The sequence below is a fragment of the Emydura macquarii genome, unplaced genomic scaffold (assembly GCF_026122565.2).
Source record: "Emydura macquarii macquarii isolate MOO-44397 ecotype Brisbane River unplaced genomic scaffold, CSIRO-AGI_Emac_v2 contig_1253, whole genome shotgun sequence".
NCBI classification, from domain to species: domain Eukaryota; kingdom Metazoa; phylum Chordata; order Testudines; family Chelidae; genus Emydura; species Emydura macquarii.
In genome coordinates, this window is record NW_027131390.1 from 97,361,953 (window position 1) to 97,385,020 (window position 23,068).

At 40.7% G+C, this 23,068-nt stretch overlaps 1 protein-coding gene across 1 annotated transcript in view; it reads left to right on the plus strand.

Annotated features, from left to right (window-relative positions):
- Positions 1 to 23,068, plus strand: part of DPP10 (dipeptidyl peptidase like 10) — a 397,481-nt gene that overhangs the window by 293,927 nt on the left and 80,486 nt on the right. The window contains exons 6-7 of the mRNA XM_067549556.1: positions 2,316 to 2,368; positions 2,465 to 2,546. Coding sequence (XP_067405657.1) covers positions 2,316 to 2,368; positions 2,465 to 2,546 — 135 coding nt within the window. The remainder of the gene's footprint in view (positions 1 to 2,315; positions 2,369 to 2,464; positions 2,547 to 23,068) is intronic.

A 23,068-nucleotide genomic window follows, 5' to 3' on the forward strand; every position in this document is an offset into this window, starting at 1 on the left:
GATTCTCTGGTCTGTCTGGGCTGAGCTTGATGTGAGGCTGGTGGGAGAGAACCAAGTTAGAGTTAAGCTATCATTTCATCCCTCAGGTCCCGGATCTGTCTGATTGCCAATCCAGTCTGCAGCATAAATAAAGCCAACCTCAGAGCTCCTCTGATTTAAGCTAATTGATCTTGTCTCCAAAAAGGAATAGGGATGTCCATGGCCGTGCCCTCTTTTCCCTGACCACTCCCTATGTGCTAGGGGTCAAGAGAAGAATGGCCTAGGAGCCACGGCATCATCTCTGTGCCACCAGAAGATACCCAAACATCAGTGAAATCTTAGCGGGGCTGGGTAATCTAGCATTAGGCTTCCACGACAGTACAAAGCAGTTGGAGCATGTCTGAGGATATAACTCACATTATAGCAATGAGAGTTCAGAGAGTGAAATTGCTTGCATGTTTGATTCTAGACAGTGATTGTTTTTTAGAGTGCCTGCCTGTTGCAACTACTGTGAACTACCCGTCTTCTTATTAGTTATTTATCAATAGTGCTCCTTTTTTTAAATTAAGCCATCATGAAAGATTCAAGAAAAATGACAAAATTCCTTTGTAAGTAACCTTCTATAATGTCAGTGTCTTCCAGCTGTAGGAATCATTCTGGAGTCACTGATACTTTCATAAATATTTAGATCAAGATTTTTAAGTAAAAAAATGAGAAGGAATTAAATGGAGTATAAAATATCCCTCACTTTTTATGTAATAATAGTTGGTAGTTAAACCTATCAAAATAACTTCGCACATCAATATGTCTTCCTAATATACACTCTGGTTAACACTTTACTTTTTCTGTTTCTTATTGTGAAAATATACAGAACTCTCATAAATGAAATAAAGTGTGTTTGATATAAAAGTTATGTCATTATTAAAACATTTTAAGTTATTTCCAATTATATTTAAAGTGTCCTCTTACATTGTGCACGTTTCTCAGTATCCTCTTGCCTAATTTTGTTTTGTTTTGTGAAAACAGCCCTTGTTTTTTAGATGTTCGTCAACTCTTAATTCCATATTCATCTCCCATGATATAGACTCTCCAAACATCAAAACTGATAGGGTGGTTGTTTTCTATGGGACTAGTCGTAGAGTAGTATTTCTCCATGTCAGGAAAGGTGACAGAACTGGGCCGTAAAATGGCAACAATTCCATTCCCAATCAGATATCCTTAGAAATTAAGAATGTGGGGATAATATAGAATAATATGTAAATCTGTCTGTACAATTGCTTCCAAATAGTATATCAGTAAAGATTTCCTTGAGACATCAGCTTATATTATTTACTTACAATGTACTAGTATTCAAAGGCCCAATAAGGTAGGAAGGGTGGGTAAGAGTTGTGAAGGGTTTGAGGGTCTCATTGGATTGAACAATTTTAATATTTTACTAATGTTCAATAAATACCGTTAATTGTTATATGTTGATGTGTGTGAATGTGGAGGGAGCTTAGTAATTTTTGTAGTTTCCTTGGGGGAAGTGCTTATATGTTTGGAATTCAAAGGATACATGGGAAAAACAAAATTTTAAAATGTGGTTGACACCCTTAGATCAGTCTCTCTGTTAATCCATTTGGGGAAATGCTTTTGGGGGATTTGGGTACTTCATAGGACGTTGCATTTCTAATTATATTCCTATTTTATTTTTAAAATTCAGTACGTTGTGAGTTATTCCACTCCCCCCAAAGCAACACCCCTGTTGCATTAACACATTATTCTTTGAGAGAGATTGCTCCATTAGTGATATCCACATTTTCAGGTGTCCCTTTCTTCCATATTCCCTTTGCATTCTCATTATTGTTTTATTATTATTAGATTTAGCTATTAAATAGCACTTCTCATCTATAGATCTCAAAGCACTGCCCAGAAGTGGCATTATTCCTATTTCACAGCGAGGGAAAGTGAGTCACAGAAAAGTCAAGCCACTTTTTACGATTTCTGAACTGAAAGGAAGGTATTATTGTCCACTGCCCACTGCAGCAGCGTTAGATCTGGTGGTCTTATTTTAGCATTGCATAGTGCAGAGATGTCTGCTAATTCAGTTCACTAAATTGAAAACAAGTAATGTTATTTCACACCTTTCAAATGTTAAATATGAGGAAGTCTGTGTTTCCTATTATGTGTTTTGCTGTTAGTTTTCAGCACAATAGGAATCCAAGTTTTTCATTCATTGGCTATAAAGAAGATTATAATACTATAAATATTGACTATAAATATTGGTGATTTATCCTTCACACTTAGATCCAGTATTTATAGTTGTCATGCAGCACCGTCTTTCTTTCTTGTTACAGGTTTTTCATTATTCTTATACGGCTTCATATGTGATTTATAACATACATACGAGGTAAGTAATTTTTTTTCTATACAATATGATTTTCATTGTTTAAAAAAATGAGGTTGTGTTAATGTGTTCAAGTAAAAATGTTTACATTTTTTCAAGGGAAGTTTGGGAGTTAAACCCTCCAGAAGTGGAGGATTCAGTTTTACAGTATGCAGCATGGGGAGTACAAGGAGAGCAACTGGTAAGAACAGTAATTAAAAATGTTATGCTAAAAGTAGTATTGTAATATAGTGTGTTAATACTCCAACCCAGATAGATTTCTGACCAAAAAGTACAAAGGGAAGTTTCTGTTATTATAGATTTATTCAGATTCTGGATTATTGTTGGTTTTGGCCCTGATTCATAAACGTATGTTAAGTCTGTTCCTATTCAACAAAGCACTTAGGTATGTGCATGTGGATGGATTTAAGCATATGTTTTAAAATTGAACACATGCTTAAGTAATTTGCTGGATCATGGTCTTTTTGCCAAGCACTATAAGAAGACTGGGTTGCAGATGAAAAAAGTTTTCAGGTGCAAAATCTGTGAAAATCTTGGGTAAAATGTGTTGGTTTCAGTTTCTGTGTGAAAATTATTATAAAAGTCAGGTTGCATAGAATCCATAATAATAACAACAAGACTTTGCCTTTCATCCAAGAATCTTAACATATTTTACAAATAAATATTAAGTTTTACAAAATGCCATGAAATAAGGAAAGAAAAAAATCTTTGTTCAAGAAGCAGCACTGATGTTAATCTGTATTTTTGGGTCTCTTATGTGAGTGGGGGCATAGAAGACAAAGGTTTAAGAATAAGAAGGAAAACTCAGTTGTCAGAATGAAGAAATATCACAGTCCTAGTCTCAATGAGCTAATAGTCCCATTACTGCCTTTAGGCATGATCCTGCAGCCCCTTCATGAGCAGAACTTCAGTAAGAATTCTGCATGCAGAGTGGTTATAAGTTGGCCACTTGGAGAGGATAACCTGTTGCTTCTGTCATTAATCAAGATGGTGGGAATGGAAAATATGCCTCTGGTTGGAATCCATCACATTAAGCACCTGGGGGCGGGAAGCCAGAAGTAATTACATTCATCTGGAACATGCTTGGCATTCTTTAATAATTAACCACACCACTTTATCAATAACCAGTGCCTAGCGACAAGATTGACAATAACAAATACATAAAGTTATTTACTTAGCTCTGCAGCATGTGCATGCTTGACAAGGAGGTAACGTGTGTGTAAAACTTAGTAGGAATTAAGCATGCCATATTATTTTTTTAACTGCAGTTCATAGGAACATTTTCAGTGCTGTGTGATACAGTAGATTAATGTGTTAGAGCATAACCAAAAAACTGTAAGTGCTGATTGCTGCTAAATCAACATTGTGTGGTCCTAAAGTACATCAAAACGAGAGTGGCACATTTAAAAATTAAGAGTTAGAAAAGTAACAACAAGGAATATATTTCACCTAGATTGTCACTGGAAATATGGACCTTTTCAAACATAGGTGCCTAGCAGGCTTCTGTGAGAGCTGTTTGAACTTCTGCACCTCTGAAAATTAGACCACTTATTTAGGTGCCTAACTTTAATCACCCAAGTTTGAAAATATTGACCATAATTTATAATGCAATTTATAAGATTACATTAATCAGCTCTGATAATGTTAATTAACAATGTGCTTTCTAAATGTCTTCAGCACTGTGGCCTTTATGCTATCATATTGTCTGCTGAATTAGAAAAGAAGAATAACTTCCATTAAAACCCATAATCCTTGTGCATCCCAAATTGCACCAAGTTTTTTGTCCCAGCTGCAAAGCCACATTAGCAAGGCGCTTCTGTGCTTTCCAGTAAGAAGAAAATGTGGTTTGCATTTGTGCTTGTTGGGAGAAGGAACAAAAGGGCGTATGTCAAAAGAAGGCCTATGCCATAAGTGCCCTTGACCTACTCCACCCCCCAGCATTCCTTGCAAATATGAAAAGTAGGAGGAGCATGTATGCATAAATTGATGTTAATCCTGTGAGAAGTAACAGCTGCCTCTTTAGTGGAGGAAGGATGGCACAGATAATTCTAGAAGAACAGATTTTAGGAGAGCCTGTCCATTTAAGGGCACATGGTACATGGTGAGGCCCAGTTATAAGCATCTTTGACTGTACGATATCAGACGGCTGCATGAGTGGGCTGCAGATAATGATGTTGTGTAAAGCAGGCACCAGTTACATTAGATAAAGAGAATATAGCCAAACAGCAGCAGCTTTGCATCAAGATTGGACATCAGTACAACCACCCAAAATAAGTGTTTGTATTCACCTAACTAATCGACGCAAATAGTATGGAGACCTGGGCTGCCAAATATGCCAGTGATAAGGTACAGCAGGGTCTACCTAGATAACAACAGATACACCTGGTCCACATGCTAATTCAGACTCAAAGAGTCTGAGTCAAAGAGTGCATATTAAAAAAAAAAAACAAAAAAAAAACCCCTTGATCATGACTTATTGCCACACAGACTCATTACAGCTGCAAAGCACTTACTGCCAACAGAGGCATTCACTGTAAAATGGTGGGGAACAATGTTAATGTAACAAACATATGTAGACACAGAAATCACACACACACAAGGCTCAACAGTCTACACAAACTCACACCCATTAAACAGGAGCTACACTGCCAATCCTAAAATGATCTTCACCTATCCAGATACAATACACAACACTGCAGGAATGCATGTCCATGATCAGTTAGCCAACTACCACGCAAGAACAAGCAACAAAAGGCATATACATGCCACAAACCAGCACTTGTCTGTGGATTAACCAAGGGATCTGGGTTAAATCAAAGTGAAGTGTGGGAGTTGGATGGGCTTGGATCACCTGTTCTATATGAACTGGCCATGAGGCAGATTAACATGTTGCTGCTGTTTTTGTTATTTGTTGAGCACCAGCACTGTGCTTGATTCTTACAAGACACAACATACACCATGTCAAAATCTTAAAAGAATCTTAAATTTAGGTCAGCAGGGGATGGGAAGTCAATAGAGGCTTCAGATAGGGGAGAAACATGGTCTGAAAGAAAAGAATCACTGGGGAAATGTTTGCTCATGGACTAGTATACTAGGCTAGGAACGCTTATTGTACTAAAGAATGTGGCCACAGTGAATTCATACCTACAGTACCACCCTATCACCTTGTGAAAATAATACAACAAGGCTCAGATACTGTTATTTACTATTTTTAGGATTGCCTAAGGGATTAGCATGTTACATGTTGCTAGTGCAGAATGCCAAGGTTAGGTTTTTATCAACAGTGAGAAAATGAGATCATCCTGCCATTGTTTTGAAGTTACTGCAGTAGCTGTTTCTTTGGTTGTGAATTATTTCAGTTTCCTGTTACTTACCTAGAGTACATTATTTTATATAGACTAGGACAAGACCTCAGAGGAACAGCTGTTATTTGACTTGTGACGTTTTTGTGGTAAAATTGAAAATGTTTGCAAACAGTTTGGGAGAACAAACTTTTACGTAATCAATTAATGTACATTAATATCATATAGCCATTCACTTGGAAAATTGTCATGGAGGTCATGTTTCAAAATGCTACTTTTATCTCTATTAACAATGAAGACACCAGTCCAAATGTCCTTAGTTTTAGGTATTATGGTATATAGGGGGACAACTTCAGTGGTCCCTATTCTTTTTTCATTTGACTTTATCTCTTACTCCCTGGGACCACAGAATGACAAGGCTAATGCTCCATTCCAAGAGGGAGAATATGATGTTAACTCAAAGGGGCCTAATCAAGAGATCTTAAGCCCTATAACTTCCTGGTTGTAGATCTTGGCTTTACCAGGAACTGCCCGCCCTAATCCATGCATCCTCTACCACATGGACTGCCCCTAATGAATAGTAAGCTATAACAAGGACTCACATGACATCTGAAATGGGCTAACTTTCATGAAGGGATGCATATACATTTCCCGAGATTCCTACGAGTTGCAGTCCTGGAACCATGCCATGATTTCCTCTGGTGGGGCAAGACCCAACACTTAGCATTTTGTTTCTTTTGGTGGCCCTGAATGCAAATGACAACACAGGTATATGTCACCTCCTGTACTGTATGCACCTACAGCAAGGCACCACGCAGTAAACCCCTTGGACTCCTTCAACCCTTACAAACTTCACCTAGAACCCAGGCAGCTATTGTTACCCAGGGTTCTGCCAACCCAAAGTTCTGGTAACTTTACTCTGTGCAAGGTGGTGTCAGGAAATAAACCAAAGGAAGACATGACCATGCAGTTGATAGATGGACTGGTAGAAACAGTATAGCACAAGAGTGCTCTTACTTTAAAGCTATACTTTACTTAGGCTCAAGCATTTACACACGTCTGTAACAGGTTAGGAAAACACTGCCAACCCTAAAAATGTACCAAAGGTTGGGGCGGCTTTCAACTGGAAACAGCAGCAGCTTTCCAGCTGGCCTGGTCTTCCAGCTGTCAGAGGAGGATCCCAAAGTTGTGTCTAAGAAGAGATTCCAAAGAGTCCAAACTTTTCCCCCCCGTTTATCCTTGTTAATAGACAATAACACGTCAAGAAAATACTTGTTGGGAATGCATTTTCAAAAGCTAATCAAGAGATTGCCTCAGAGTACTAATTAACTAGATGTGTTCCTGCAGAATCTGCATGTCTTGAGGCCCGGAAAAACATCTCCCAGAAGGCATGCATAAATAAGCTTCTTGGTCTTTTTCCTGAGACAGATCCCAGCATGTCCAGCAAAGCATCAGGGAGAGGTGCAGGGTCAGGCAAAGGTTGAGCAAGAGGCTCCTTTCCCTCCTGGCTTAGTCATGACAAAGTTGTCAGGCCTGCAGAAAGGCCTAACAATTTCGGCTGCTGTTAGCAACAAGTATGATAATCAATATTACACTAGCAAGTGGTCTCTGGCCCATTTACTGGTCTTTCAAAATCTCCTCATATACTATTGCATTAGACTTCATCATGGAGCTACCTGAGTCCAATAGTATATGATGATTTTGATGGCTGTGGACCATCTCACAAAGATGGCTCACTTTGTCCCCTGCACCTGCCTGCCCTCCTCTGAGAAAATAACCTGGCTATGGGTGAACCAGGTTGTCTGCTTTAATGTGCTCCCAGATCCAATCACCTCCGATCATGGTCCACAATTCATCTCTCATTTCTGGCATGAAGCCTTCTGAATATTAGGGGTTCACTCCTGCCCCATGTCTGCCTACCATCCCAATATGAATGGCTAGCTAGAGACAGTAAAACAAATACTAGAACAGTACCTCTGGTATTAGATCAGTCATCACCAGAACAACTAGCTCTCTCTCTTACCTTATCTGGAGTTCACATATAACAACACAGAATATCTCTCTACTGGGCAAAGCCCTTTCTTCACAAATTACAAGTTTTGTTCCCAATCCATTTGGAGTTACCCATAACCTCCTCCAACCCAGAAGTCTCAGACTGGATACAGCAGATCTGCCAGACCCAAAGGAAGCTAAAGAACCCCCTTAAAGAAGCAAAAGAAGATGAGAAGTGATATGCAAACCAATGACAGCACAAGGGTTCCACATTCTCTATGGGCCAGCTATGGCTATCAGCTAAACATTTCCACATAGACAGACCATCCTCTTCCCCTATCGGATCTGTCAACAAATCAACCCTGTTACCTTTGAGCTGCCTCAATCCTTTAGATTGCACCCTCTTTTGATGTGTCACTCCTAAAGCTATATCTAAAAGACCCATTTCCTCATCAGACCCCACCACCAATACACATCCAGGGTCATGGTGAGTATGTTGTCCATGAAGTCCTCGATTCTAAGGTCAAACAAGGAAAACTTTGGTAGTTGATCGATTGGGAGAGCTAGAGGCCCGAGGAATGCTCCTGAGAACCTGGAGAGAATGTCCTGCCCCCGAACTGATGAAAGTCTTCCTTGTGATCACCCTGAAAACCTGGGCTCCCGGATGACCTGAAGGCACCCTATGGGAGAGGGTGATATGAGGATGTATGGGTCTTCAACTCGGACTGTCTAGTCCCCAGGCAATCCTTGCATCCCAGCCACCAGCCACCCACTTGTCACTAACTGGTGGGCTGAGTGGCTAATGGAACCCTGGCCCTACCAGAGACATGTCCCATGGGTGTCCTGACTGGAGGAGTGCCCAGCCCAACCGGTTGGTCTGGCTGCACTATTTAAGACAGAAAGAGGCACAGGAAATTGTCCATGCAACTGGGTGAATTCCTGGCTGGCTGCTACATTGGAGTCTGCCTTCTCACCTGACTGCTGAGCCGTGCTGAGCCGTGCTCTCTTGACTTGACCCTGGTTCCTGCATCCCTGACCTGTTCTTGGTTCCTGCCTTGTCCCTGTCCCTTGATCCCTGTCCCTGGTCTCCAACTCCTGACTCTGGCTCTGATCCCTGGCCTCAACTGCTGACTACTGCTCCAACCACTAGGGTTGATTGCTGAAGCCCCAGTCATGACACAGGGTCTACACAAACTAGTTAGTGTGCAACACCTTAGTGTGCTTTAGAAATCACACCCCTGTGTAGTGCACATTACTGATCCATGTAGACAAGCCCAAATCCCTTTGGTAATCTAGCCCATTGTCTCCAGAGTATGCTCAGTTCTGCATTAAAGGCATCACATTTTTCTGCCTTGCCTCTGTAGATTTGGACTGTTCTTCTAATTAATCATTGGCTTGGTTTCCACAAGAGTTCCCTCTGAGGCACATTTCAAACTGTTTAACTTGACAGCTTTTTGCTAAAATTCAACATATTTTATCTGCATATTTCAATCAAGGTTCCTTTTGCTTTGAATTGCATAGCTGGTTTTATTTTATGTGACTTTATTTTCTGTTTATTCCATGTTCATATATTTATGTCAGTTCATATTTGTATTTATTATAGGCATTTCATGTTATTGATTACTTTGACAAGGTCATTGTTCTCATAATAGTAAGTGGTTTTGAAGGGATCTTGAATGATATATTCAGAAGGGATCAGCAAAAATAAAGATGTATCGATTTACCCATAACTATATATGCATAAACAAATACATACATTAATATAACAGAAATAAAGAACATGGTTTGGTTATCCAGGATACTAAAATGACTGTTTTGTAGAAGCCTAATAGCTTTTCTGTCAGAATTTGGTGCCCTCAGCAAAATCCAGCCTTATCAAACAGAAGCATTCTTGGAGATGAGCTGTTATGGTCCTTAAGGTAATTCAGGTCAGCAGAATATAAAAAATCCCATTATCTTGTATGTAGAAAGAACAATTTGTTGCCTGTATATTAATTGTCTATTCACCTTTGCCTCTTCCAATGTTTAGAAAATATTCTAAATATTAGAAAACTGAAAAAAATTGCCATCTCAATCATCAAGCTATAAGAGGGTTCCCAAAGCGAACAGACGTTTTACGCCTAGGATTTTATTTTAAAAACAAACAAACAGATAAACCCATCCTATTTTCATGTGCCTTTCTACCACTTTCAAAGACTTCTGCTCCTCTGTTCTGTGTTCAACTGTGTTTGTCATAGCTGTAATGCATGTAGGTTTATTCTTCCTTCCTTCCTGACAGTGATTTGCATGTATCTGTTGCCAAACTACAAAAGCTCATAGGTCTTCCAGCTGTTCTTTGTGTCACTGTATTAATATGAGAGATTCTTTATAATTTCCTTTTTCTCCTAAATTTGACCTTTTAAAAGCAGGTTTTTCCTACACAATAATAAGCACCATCTCAAACAAGTCTACAGAAATCATATCTATTTTCAATTATGATCCCATTATAAGAAAAAGCATGTACCTGACTTTAGCCAATGAGAAGGCAGTGGGACTACTCACACACTTGCAGTTAGACATGTGCTTAATGGATGCTGAATTAGTGCCTTACTGCTCTAGCATTGTTGAAAGCTTAATTTACTCAACCAAGTAAACCCAGGTTCAAAGTACAATTAACATACAATCTGGTAAATTCATCTTTTGGAAGAGATTTGCTTACATAACTTTATTTCATCATAATTAGTACTGGGAGAGATTTGATAAACCCTCTTGGCAAAAACGCTTCTATTTGCAAAAAAAAAAAAAAAATCTAGCGTAGTTCATGATCCAGTGGGATCTTAATTAATGGTAATGAAGTAAATTCCTAAATAAATATATTAAATGTGCTATTTTCATTCTTATTTTTCAAAATCGTTTGCTCTTCTTGATGTGCTGCATTCTTAGCTAAAATAACCTAGAATCACATCCCTGAAATAGCAAAGCTCTTTTTCATCCTTCCTTTTTAATCCTGATCATAATGAGGCAAATGACGGTAAGAATGAGAGCAGGATAAAAAGTGTGGTTTTGAATTAATGCTAAAAATTAAAAATTAAAAAACAGTGTTTTAATGTGATGCCAACCTGTGGAATGATTTGTAAATTACAATGTATAGAGAGGGCCCCACTGTGCAACACCTGACTCACACTGGCGAGGATTTACTGAGTAGTCGTTTTGACTCCAGTGGGATTACTCAGAGGAGCAGAGAGACACTTACAGGAGTAAAGGTTGTCCAAATGGGGCCGTGATGAATCTGACCCTGATCCTAGCAGGTGCTAAGTCAGCTACCACTGAGGTCACTAGGAGTTTTGCCATAGAACAAGACATGTCACATGAGAGGGTATGTCTACACTGCAAAACAATCCCCACGGCATCAAGCTTCAGAACCTGGGTCAACTGACTCAGGTTCACGATAAAGGGCTAAAAATAGCAGTGTCAATATTCCCACATGGGCTGGAGCCCAGACTCTGAAACCTAGCTGGTGGGGGAGGGAGGGTCTCAGAACCTGGGCTCCAGGAACATCTACATTGCTATTTTTAGACTTATAGCATGAGCCCAAGTGAGTTGACCTGGCCTCTGAGACTAACTGCCTCTGTTTTTTTTTAGTTTGGTTTGGGTTGTGTATGGGGTGGGTTTTTTTGTTTTTCTGTAGATGTACCCAGAGTGACACAGCCTGGAGGTGACCAGGGTGTGGAAAATGGCCACATAGTAACAAGGTCATGGAAAATGAAAGGAGGGCTCACGGTCTCCTGGTCAGTCACAGATTGGAAAAGCACTTCCAGCTTCTGTTTCTGTCTATTTCTAGAAGCAATGAGAGTTCTAGCAGGCTCTCAGGAGCTGTGTGCCAAACTGGAAAAGGGCAGCACTAAATCCCAAGTAGAACATGTAGGGGTTTGTACCTTCATCTAGACAAATCCCTGACACAGTATGATAGCTTCCATGTTGTCGGGATTCACTTTCTGTCTTATTGTTTGACATTAGGTTAAATTCTGTCAAAGAAGATGGAGAATGTTTCTCCTCCTCTGACACTGTCACTATGGTACTACACAGTTTGCCCCAGATATCATTCCTTTTCCTTCCCCACCAGATTTATTAGTCTGGTCATAGATCAGGGCTTGATATCATACTGAGAAAAGCCTTATAATTACCAGAGATACTCCAGTCTATGGCAGAGGGAAAGAACTAATTATTTAGCTGCAACCCAGATATGTGAAGACTCTCTATGATGTAAGAGTGACACATCCTTATCTAACACTCTTCCTTCTTTCCTGATGCTTCCTCAGTCACAGGTCAGCTGTAAACCATTGTCACCAGTGAAGACAGGAAGCGTGGAGGTTGTGTATATGCCAGAGTATTCAGTATTGTGAATAAGGGGGGCTGTTAGCAATTCACTAAGCAAACACCAGAGTGGCCCAATGGTTGAGCGATACAGTCCATCAAAGAAATCTGCCACTGTACTGAGACCATCAGACATCAAGTAAAGTTCTTCAAAAGAGGCCTGCCACTCACTGAGGAAGGAGATAGACCCAGGCATCAAACTGATGTTCTGGCTATGGCAATGGTGTAATTTTGCTATGTCCTGTGCGATTACAAAGATTTAGGGTGTGTATGTTTGCATGAGCCTGAAACGACATGGGATAGCCCCAGATATTGTACAGTACCTATTTATGTCAGCATAGCTACAGCCCTACGATGGACATTTAGCAGCTGTGTTGTGATTAGTGTTCATTATTTCATACAGCAGATTTGTAAACTAATTAAATATCTACTGAGATGTAACGGTCATGTAGCTAATTTGCAGTCATTTTTAAAAAATGATAATGCTAGAACACTACTGTGAGACAGTTGCATTAGAGTAGCATAGTAATAATGAATAGGGAAGAAGTGATTGTGTATTTTATTCTGTTCTTCTTCTGATATCACTCACATCAGCATATTATCTGAGCCCCTACTCCAGTATATTTTAATTGACAGACAAAACAATTCTTTGTAACACTTGAAAAATAAATGTTTCAAGTACCGCATTTGTCAAACTAATCAACAGCTATTGAATTAACTCCCCACCCCACCCGCAAAAAATATAAAAAAAACTTGTGTTTTAATTAAAAAATCTCCCCTTGTGAAATTCCTTTTGTTAATCATAATGTTTAGAAAATTAGCTCCATTAAAAAATGAATATAGTAACAGCTGGTTGCCATTATTATTAACTACTATTTATTTTCTGTATAATTCACAGAATGTCAGGTGTTTTCCATATGGACAAGAAACCCAAGAGTAGATTCTCCCCTGCAGCCTAACTCGGTTTATGACTCCCTGATCCAGCACTGCTCAACCCCAGCTTAAGTTAGAGATGCTGAGGGACTGTACTAGTTCATGCCACTGGTGTAAGATGGTAAACTCCATTCCACCAAGATTCCAGCCAATCAACTCCCACCATGCCTTTCTCCTTCCCTGATATGCCTCTGATGCCAGAGCAGGAGTAAGGGGAGGCGGCTGTCTCTGGATGGGTCTATGCTATCTCTTGAAGTTTTACACCATCTGGTGAGAGTTTGCCTTCATAAAGAGTAAAAACAACAAGAATCCTGTAGCACCTTAAAGACTAACAAATTTCTGCGGGCATAAGCTTCCGTGGGCTCCAACCCACTTTGTCAGATGCATGAAATGGAAATCACAGGTAGGAGGTATATATATACATCTCTTCAACACATCATTCAGGATCTACAACCTATCCTGGCAGATGATCGCTCACTCTCTCAAGCCGTGGGAGGCAGGCCTATCCTTGCTTACAGACAGCCCCCCAACCGGAAGCAAATACTCACCAGCATCCATACACCATACAACAAGAACACTAACCCAGGAACCTATCCCTGCAACAAACCCCGTTGCCGGCTCTGCCCGCACATCGACTCTAGTGACACCATCACAGGTCCTAACCACATCAGCCACACCATCAGGAGCTCATTCACCTGCACATCTACTAATGTACTATATGCCATCATATGCCAGCAGTGCCCCTCTGCCATGTACATTGGCCAAACCGGACTGTCACTACGCAAAAGAATAAATGGACACAAATCAGACATAAAAAAATGGTAACATTCATAAACCAGTCGGAGAGCACTTCAATCTCCCAGGACACTCTGTAGCTGACTTGAAAGTTGCCATGCTTCTACAAAAAAACTTCAAAAACAGACTGCAGCGAGAAACTGCAGAGCTGGAACTCATATGCAAACTTGATTCAGTCAGACTGGGTCTGAACAGGGACTTGGAATGGTAATCTCATTACAAGAAGTAATTGTCACTGTTCACACATTCTCACCTTCTAATCAAAGGTTGTGAATAGGCCTCATCTCCTCTAATTGAATTGACTTTGTTAGAACTTGCCCTCCCCATTGTTGTTTCTTACTCTTGGATGTATATATATATCTCCTATCTGTGATTTCCATTTCATGCATCTGACGAAGTGGGTTGCAGCCCACAAAAGCTTATGCCCGCAGAAGTTTGTTAATCTTTAAGGTGCTACAGGGTTCTAGTTGTTTTTGCTGTGTACAGACTAACACGGCTACCCCTCTGGAACTTTCTACATAAAAGAATTCTCCACTGCCATCCTCTGGACATGGCCATTTTGCACTATCTGAGAGGTACAAAGCAGCCATAGCAGACCAGGGACTGCAGCTCACAGTCTCTGCCCTAGAGAGCTCAGAATAGAAGTAGATTAGACAGAGAAAGAGTAGGGGAAAGGGATATAACATATAGCCAATTCCCAACGCAGTTTTCTAAAGTGCTCAAAAACTTTTCTAAAATAATTATCCTGTAATGAATATGATCAGTACAGAATGTGTGAAATAAAGAACTTATCAGCTTATAGGGCTCAACGAGTAGTGATCAATGGCTCCATGTCTAGCTGGCAGCCGGTCACAAGCGGAGTGCCCCAGGGGTTGGTCCTGGGGCCGGTTTTGTTCAACATCTTCATCAATGATCTGGAGGATGGGGTAGATTGCACCCTCAGCAAGTTTGCAGATGACACTAAGCTGGGAGATGTGGTAGATACCCTGGAAGATAGGGATAGGATACAGAGTGACCTAAACAAACTGGAGGATTGGGCCAAAAGAAATCTGATGAGGTTCAACAAGGACAAGTGCAGAATCCTGCACCTAGGACGGAAGAATCCCATGCACAGCTACAGACTGGGGACCGATGAGCTAGGCAGCAGTTCTGCAGAAAAGGACTGGGGGTAAAAGTGGATAAGAAGCTGGATATGAGTCAGCAGTGTGCCCTGGTTGCCAAGAAGGCTAATAGCATATTGGGCTGCATTAGGAGGATCATTGCCAGCAGATCACGGGAAGTGATCATTCCCCTATATTCGGCATTGGTGAGGCCGCATTTGGAGTATTGTGTCCAGTTTTGGGCCCCCCACTTCAACAAGGATGTGGAGAAGTTAGAGAGAGTGCAGCGGAGGGCAACAAAAATGATTAGGGGGCTGGAGCACAAGACTTACGAGGAGAGGCTGAAGGAACTAGGCTTGTTTAGTCTACAGAAGAGAAGAATGAGGGGGAATTTGATAGCAGCCTTTAACTACCTGAAAGGCGGTTCCAGGGAGGATGGAGCTAGGCTGTTCTCAGTGGTGGCAGATGACAGGACAAGGAGCAACGGTCTCAAGTTGCAGTGGGGGAGGTCTAGGTTGGACATTAGGAAAAAGTTTTTCACTAGGAGGGTGGTGAAGCACTGGAATGGGTTACCTAGGGAGGTGGTGGAATCTCCATCTTTAGAGGTTTTTAAGCTGTGGCTTGACAAAACCCTCGCTAGGATTATTTAGCTGAGGTTAGTCCTGCTCTGAGCAGGGGGTTGGACTAGATGACCTCCTGATGTCCCTTCCAACTCTATGATTCTATGATTTTGTTTGGAAAGGCCTGCGTAACTCACAATTGTCAAAGCCACTCATAAGTACTATGACCATTCCAAATTCGTGCTTATAAAACCTTTATACTTCACCATTCTGTGTGTATATATATGCATGCATGCACAAATACACACACAAATATATTTTGACTAATATATAAAATATATATATTATATAAATAAATATATACACGTGTGTGTGTGTGTGTGTGTGTGTGTATGTACACATGTAAAAAAACAATTTTGGTTTGTAATACATTTCTATCCCTTATTGTAATATACTTTTCTGCCACTACCTGGCAGTTAGCAAAGCAGATCAGAAGAATAGTAAATTTTTAGCAAAGAAGCAAGCAAAGAAACATTATTATTATAATGATAATGATTATTATAAAGATACCTAAGCATAACATAAGAAAACTTCTTCACTTTACATTGGTATCCTTATTTGACATTTTCATTGATGTAAAAAATATCTTTTCTTTTTTTTCTAATTCTGATGAGGTTAGGAAAGTTTTTAAACCTTTCAAACTTTATTTCCCTTCAGTTATGCGGCACAGTGTGTGATCCTTAGCAAACACTTTAACAGAATATCCATTCAAACCAGTTAACTGCTTTTTCCCACCTTTATTTATATTCCCTACATAAAGAGAATTCTCCACTGCCATCCTCTTGACATGGCCATTTTGCAAGGCCAGAGAGGTGCAAAGCAGACATAGAAGACCACAAAATGCAGCTCTCAGTCCCTGCCCTAGAGAGCTCACAATCGAAGTATACTAGACAGAGAAAGAGTGCGGGACAGGGATATACAGTAACACTTAACGTTGTGAGTAGCCCAACCAATTTCAATGGGGCTTCTTTCAGTGTACGTTTCTAGTCAGTCTGAGCAATCATATCACATACTGGCCCTTTGTCTTGTCAGTAGAGATGCAGATTTCCAAAAGGCAATACCAAGTAATTTGGTTTCTCAGCATGACTGCATGTATACCAGGTATGCTGCTGTGCACTACGTTCATGTTTATGGAAATGGTGAAATGGCCACTGGGTTGAAAACTCACCCACAGTTAGCATCCAATAGGGTGCAAGAAACAGGTGGCGAAGAGACTCTGCTTCATACGCCTATGAGAAACAAGAAGATGGAGTTAGAACAAAACTTCACAGACACACAAGATTCATTAGAGGTCCTGACTGCTCTGTGCTCTTCAGTAGTAGCGCTGGTCAGAACATTTTTGACTAAATTAAATTTCTTGGGAGGGCTGGGAGGAGAGCAAGATTGCCTCACTCTATAGTCTGGTGGTTAGGGTACTAACCTGGGACAGATCCAGGTTCAAATCCCTGCTCTGTGATTTTGGTATGAAAACCTCTGTTCTGAATCAGGTAGAGCTGGGCCATCAACCTGAGTCTCTCCCAGGCCAGTGTGCCCTGGACACCAGGCCACCCACCCCTCCCCAAATTGAGAAGCTCAGGTTTCAGTACAAAAAAGGCCATTTCGACACAATTCTGTTTTTGCAAGAACATTTGATAGAGCTTGTTTTCTTTCCAATGTGGAATTAAAGCAAATTTTGAAATCTTGAAAGTTGCTGCAAAATGAAATTGTCATCCTCCAGACCCCAATCTAGCAAAGCCATTAAGCACTTTAAGTGCTTTACTGGATCAGGGCCTAGGAGCCTAAAAATGTGTTTAAATCAAAGATTTTAGTCACTGGAAAAATTCCAAATAACTTTGCTAGAATAGGTGGCCCTAAGCAATCAGGGACTGTGTGTCTAGTAATGTAGAATATTATTTGGGTTGTATATTTTTAATTACTACAGTTGATACTTAAAAATTGAGAGGTCCAAAGTGTAGGTTTTGACATTAGGGGCCATAATGTTGCCAGGAAGGCTAAGAGAACAAGATATGCTGGGTGGATTTGATCCCCAGATTTACCTAAATGCACTGGAAGGAGGTTAGATTGTAAATACATCACCAAGCACACACCTGACCTGGTTAGATAGATATCAGATGGAGCAGCCATTTAGCAGGGCTCTCTTGTCAGATCTCTATGTAATTAAGAAGCAGTAACATACATATTACAGAGTCCATTGGATAGTGGTAAGTGAAGCCATCAAGGTAGAAATGAATGAATTCTCTTAACAGGACCCAGAGTCATACTGAGAGGGTCATTGGGCGGGGAAGGAGGGGAGCAGCCGCTCCTCAGGGACTCCTGTGCCTCCCACCCCTGTGCATCATGAAGGGCCGGCCCAGCACCCAACTGCCCCCCAAGCCAGGGGCTGAGGCCGCTCTGCCCAAACTGGTGCCGGGTTGCGGGACTGGACGCTACGCAGCAGGTAAGTGTGGGGGGATGAGGGGCGGCAGAGCCCGGCCACAGTTGGGCTCCACCGCCACAATGAGTGCACAAAAGGCCTCCATGCAGGAGGAGGTAAGCAGCGTGTGTGTGTGTGTGTGTGTGTCCTCCTTCAGGTACAGACCGTGTGTGTGTGTGTGGGTGTGTGTGCAGTGTGTGTGTGTGTGTGTGCATCATCTGGTGGGAGGCCTGGTGGGAGGTATAAATGCAGGCGTGGCCCCCGGGCCCTGGAGACCCACGGTACTCCACTGACAGAACCTTGGGGCAGGAGAGCAGACAAAAAGTATATGCCATAAGTGAGGGCAAAAAAATCAGTGAATCATCTCTGTTTAGAAACAAGTATGTGTCTATTAGAGCTGTGGGAAAACATAAGGTGTGAAAGAAAATGCCAAGTTAGGTCTTTATAAACGTGTTTGTAACTGTAATGTCTGGTTACTGCTGCTTGACCAGACAACTTTTGTGTTAACCAATAGAAACTAATCTTTGGTTTTTCCAGTTAGAGCAATTTGCAGAATTTTTCGAAACCGTGAGTTAGAAAATGATGGAAAATTAAGTAACATTGCACAGATTAGAACCAATTTCACCATCTTTACTGCAAGGTTTGCAAAGTGACATTTGCAGGTGTCATAGAGCTCCAGAGGCCTGATTTTAATTTTGCCTGGAATTTGAGGACAGTTGGTTCAAAATATTATTTGTAAATCAAGAGAAACACAGACCTTTCCATCAGTGAACTTTCTATGCCATTTTCCGTACCACATGTCTAAACCAGAAACTGGGAATGGGCTGAACTATGTCAGAAGCCTCCAGAAATAATTTGCTACTTTTGTATCATCCATGCAGAACCCTACTAATTAGATGGGAATTTAGGCTCCCTTCTATTCTCCCAAAAATTCCACTTGAAACAAACAGGACCCATGCCATTTACTAGATCCTTATCTGTTACTTACTTACTTTTAGGGGTCAGTTGTGGGTTTGCCATGAGCGCTGTACATGGAGCAGCATGTTGATGTGCTGTCACAGTCATGGCCTTGGAAGCGGATTGTGACTCAGAGTCACAACCTGTTTCTTCACTTGTCCACTACTCCAGAGGGATGTAACCTACAGCATCCTTATACGTATTGTAGCTGTACATGTTGTGTGTTTGTGTGTGGGGAAATCAAGGCTCTGCCCATTCCCTGCCCTTTTCCACCCCTATGTTCAGCCAGCAGGTGGAACATAGCAGTGGAACATGCTCTTGTTACAGGTCCTGGAGCAATGACCTTACTCCCCTACCCAGGTATGCAAATTGAGCCACAGTCTGGCCCTACGTGCCAACCATGGGCTCACCACAGTAGAAGACTTTGAAGAAGTCACGATTTCTTTCCAAAAGACCTTTCAAGCTAGACTGATAAAATGCACTGGCAAACCAAGAATATTTTTGTTCTTCTGCTTGTTTTTAATGTGAGGTGGGTGATGTTGATTTTTGGTTTTTGGATTTAAAAAAAAATGTTATTAGGTAAAGTTACAATCAAGTGTTAACATACTACATCGTACATTACTTATTACTTATTCAGGATCAGGTTAATATTCAAAGAACCTGGCTAAAGATTCTGGCTTGCTGGCTGAGGATCCCTCCTCTTCTGAGCACTCTTAAAAAGGGGTTACTAAATTCTCTTTTTGGAGCTTCTCTTGTGTGGAAACTTTCTCATTACAAGGGCAGACCATCTTTTACACTACCACAATTCCATGGAACGAAAAGTCACATTTTTGTAATAATATACAATACAAAGTCTTGCTGCTAACAATAAAAAAGAAATTAATTTTCTGTTTAAAATGCAGATCCGTTACTGAAGCATTAAATAAGCAGGTCAGGGGATCTCTAGAAGGCAGCATTTTGTTATAAGATGAACCTCTTTAATAATTTTCTCCCAAAACTATCTAATTCCTGCACACAATTACCACATGTGCAAATATGCTTCCCTTTCCCCATAACCGTTCCAACAGAGTGCCTCCCTGGTAGCAAAAATATGAGGGATGTTAACTGGAGTCAAATGCCATCTATAGAATAATTAATAACAAAATTTGTTATGAGCTGCACAAATTGAAGATGTATGTGCCCTTTCCCATATGGAGACCCATCAACCAGATCAATTTCTTTGTCCAGATTTCTCTTCCGTCTTTTCATTTGGGTTGTTTTCTTATCAAGATCTTTTTCAATCAAAATTGTATGTGCCTTAGAAACTAAACGTTTTGTTCCAGTTTGCTCCTAGGTCGATGCCTCAAAAGTGGTTATAGGTCTAGATAGAGTTGTCTTGTATCCAAGGCACACGATAAAAGGTTTGACTTGTAAATATTTAAAATATGGGATCTTTATTTTATTTATATGAAAACTGTTTTTGTTGAAGTGTGTTAGCATGTGTGGGCTCTGCAGGCTTCATTTGTTCTATCAAAGGAATGCAGGATATGGCCGTTATTAATATTATATGGTTAAACACGAAAAAGAACAAATGAGACAGGCCCAGAGAGAAAAACATCTTGAAACTTTTGAAAAATTAATTATCTAACTAATTATATGGGAGTATCACCAGAAAAAGAGGTGGAACTTACAGTATACTTAGGATGTGATGGACTTGTAGCTCAGCTGTACTCATCAGCAATTATAATGGTGTAGGTTAACCAGGGAATGCATGCAGGATGTAAATGGCCACACTTGTTCCAGACAGCTGCAGCGCAGTGAAGCTTTCATCCTGTAAGGAGCAAAAAGAGAGGCAACATGGGCCTGTGGATAAGATGCTGAACTGGAGTCTGAACGCCTGGTCCTGTTCTAAGTTCTGCACTCACCTGCTGTGAGACCTTGGTCAAGTCACTTAGCCACTTGGTAGCTCATTTCCTTTCATCTCCCTTATTTGTCTTATCTGTTTTGAGTGTAATATCTTATTTTTTATTATGATTGTATAGTGCTAAGTCCAGTGGGGCCCTGACCTCATTTGGGTCCTCTAGATGCTTTTGAAATAGTAATATTAAATAGCAGTAATAATGTAGTAGTCACAATTAAATGTGATGTAGCTCTCTTAAATGATCTCTTTATAACTTATAGGGAATTTTATTTTTTGCAAAATTTGTTGGGTCTATTATTTTTCTCTAGAATACATAAAGAAAACCTGACCAACTTCCTACTGTCCTTGCAGTTAAAACATTTTCCTCTGCCGGGTTTATTTCCCACCTTAACTACAACAACCCCTTTCTCTCTGGCTTCCCTGTTTCCATCTTGCTTGCTTCCAGTCTACCCAGAATCCAGCAACCAAAATAATCTTCCTATCCTTCCTCTTGAACAATGTTATTCCCTATTGATTCTCCTATTCTTGCATCTCATCTGTTGAATCAAAGGTAAGATAACTGCACTAGTTACCAAAGCTATGCACAACTCCAACTTTGCCTCTCAGTCTCTGCTTGTTTCTTACCACATTGCACTTTGTCCTCTTCACTCAGCTAATGGTGTCAGGCTCATATTCCTTTTGTATCCCTTTCCCACTTTCCTTTCTTTCCCAGTGATCCCACCTTCTTTTTAGACATTCCATTTCTTCCATGATGCCTTCAGATGCAAAGCCATTTAAATACGTCACTACTACTACTTCCATTTTTATTGAAACAAAAGAAAAATATTCATCTGGATCTCCCAGTGTTTGTTCTATTCTTGTTGTTCACATGTCATTGCAGAATTGGGGCATTGAAGACAAAGTTAAGCACATGAGTTTACCCTTCAGGATGGGATATTGTGAAACAACTGTGTCTTTGTATCTCCTACAACATCAAGCACAATGCTGGTGTGTGACAACAAATAATGCTGCCTTTGTTTATCATGTATTATTTGTATAATGCCAGTGGTCCGTTAGATTTCTGTAAGCTGGTGGACTCAATCACTAGACTGTCACAATGAAATGGCCACTTCCAACTTTATAGCCCGTGCATCTGGGCTCAGTTTATTCTTCAACATAAAATAAAGTAAACATGGAATAACATCGTAAAGTAATATTCCCCTTTCCCGTTCCCCACCTATCTTGTAGTGTCCTTTGGCCTTCAGCAACTTACTAAAGAGGATCTCTTCCAGTCTGTGAGGGTCCACAGGACCTATTTGCCTTTATATCCTTCGGCTGGTAGTCATTAGCCCCAATCACTTGGTCCTAGCCAGTTGGCTTGGCGGATTCCCAGCACCTGCCTGCTGGGCACTATTCCAGAACAAAGCTTGCTTTTTCCCACCCTCCTGGCCCATAAGGAGGTAAACCACCCTGTTACAGGCTCTATCTATTCACCCCATCTCACAGGGGTGTTGTGAGGAGCTAGAGAAGTACTTGAGTTTGAAGTTAGAAATGTATGAGTTCTTCCTGGCAAGAAAGACATAAGTGTAAGTCTTGGTCAGCAAGTCGCCCAAATAAGAACTGGGCATGGGGAGTTCTGTGGGAGTCAGTGAGGAAATCTCTTCCTTCAGACAATGAAACACTAAGGGAGCTGCACTGTGGCTGCTGTAACCTTGGGCTGCAGTTACCTCTTGCTTCTGTACCCTTCTCCCACCTTATGCTGAGAGATTGAGCTAGGTACAGATCACTGGCATGCCAATTGCCCACAAATTCTCTATGATTTCAGCATATGGGCCCAGTTCCTCAAAGGTATTGAGGCTCCTCTCTTCCATTGTAAGCTAGATCAAAGATAGCTCAGGTATAGGGTGACCAGATGTCCTGATTTTATAGGGACAGCCAGGGCTGTTTAAAGACCTTCGTAAGCCCTAGGCACACTTGCCTTCGTAGGCCCCCCGACTGAAATAACTGATTTGATTTTAAGCTATTAATAAATAGTTTTTTAAATAAAAATAAAAAAATATATATAAAAAATTTTTTTTGTAGGCCCTGAAAGTTTCATAGGCCCTAGACACTGTGCCTATTGTGCCTAATGGATAATATGGCCCTGGGGACAGCCCTGATATTTCAGACTTTGTCATACACAGGTGCCTATTATCCCTTTCCCAATTTTTCACACTTGCTATCTGGTCACCCTACTCAGATATGTCTACAAGTGCTGAAGTCACACCTTCCAATTGCACTGTAGATATACATGAGTGTGATTAACTTTAAAGATTAGTGGCAAATGTTGAAATTCTCACATGGATCTTGCATGGTGCTA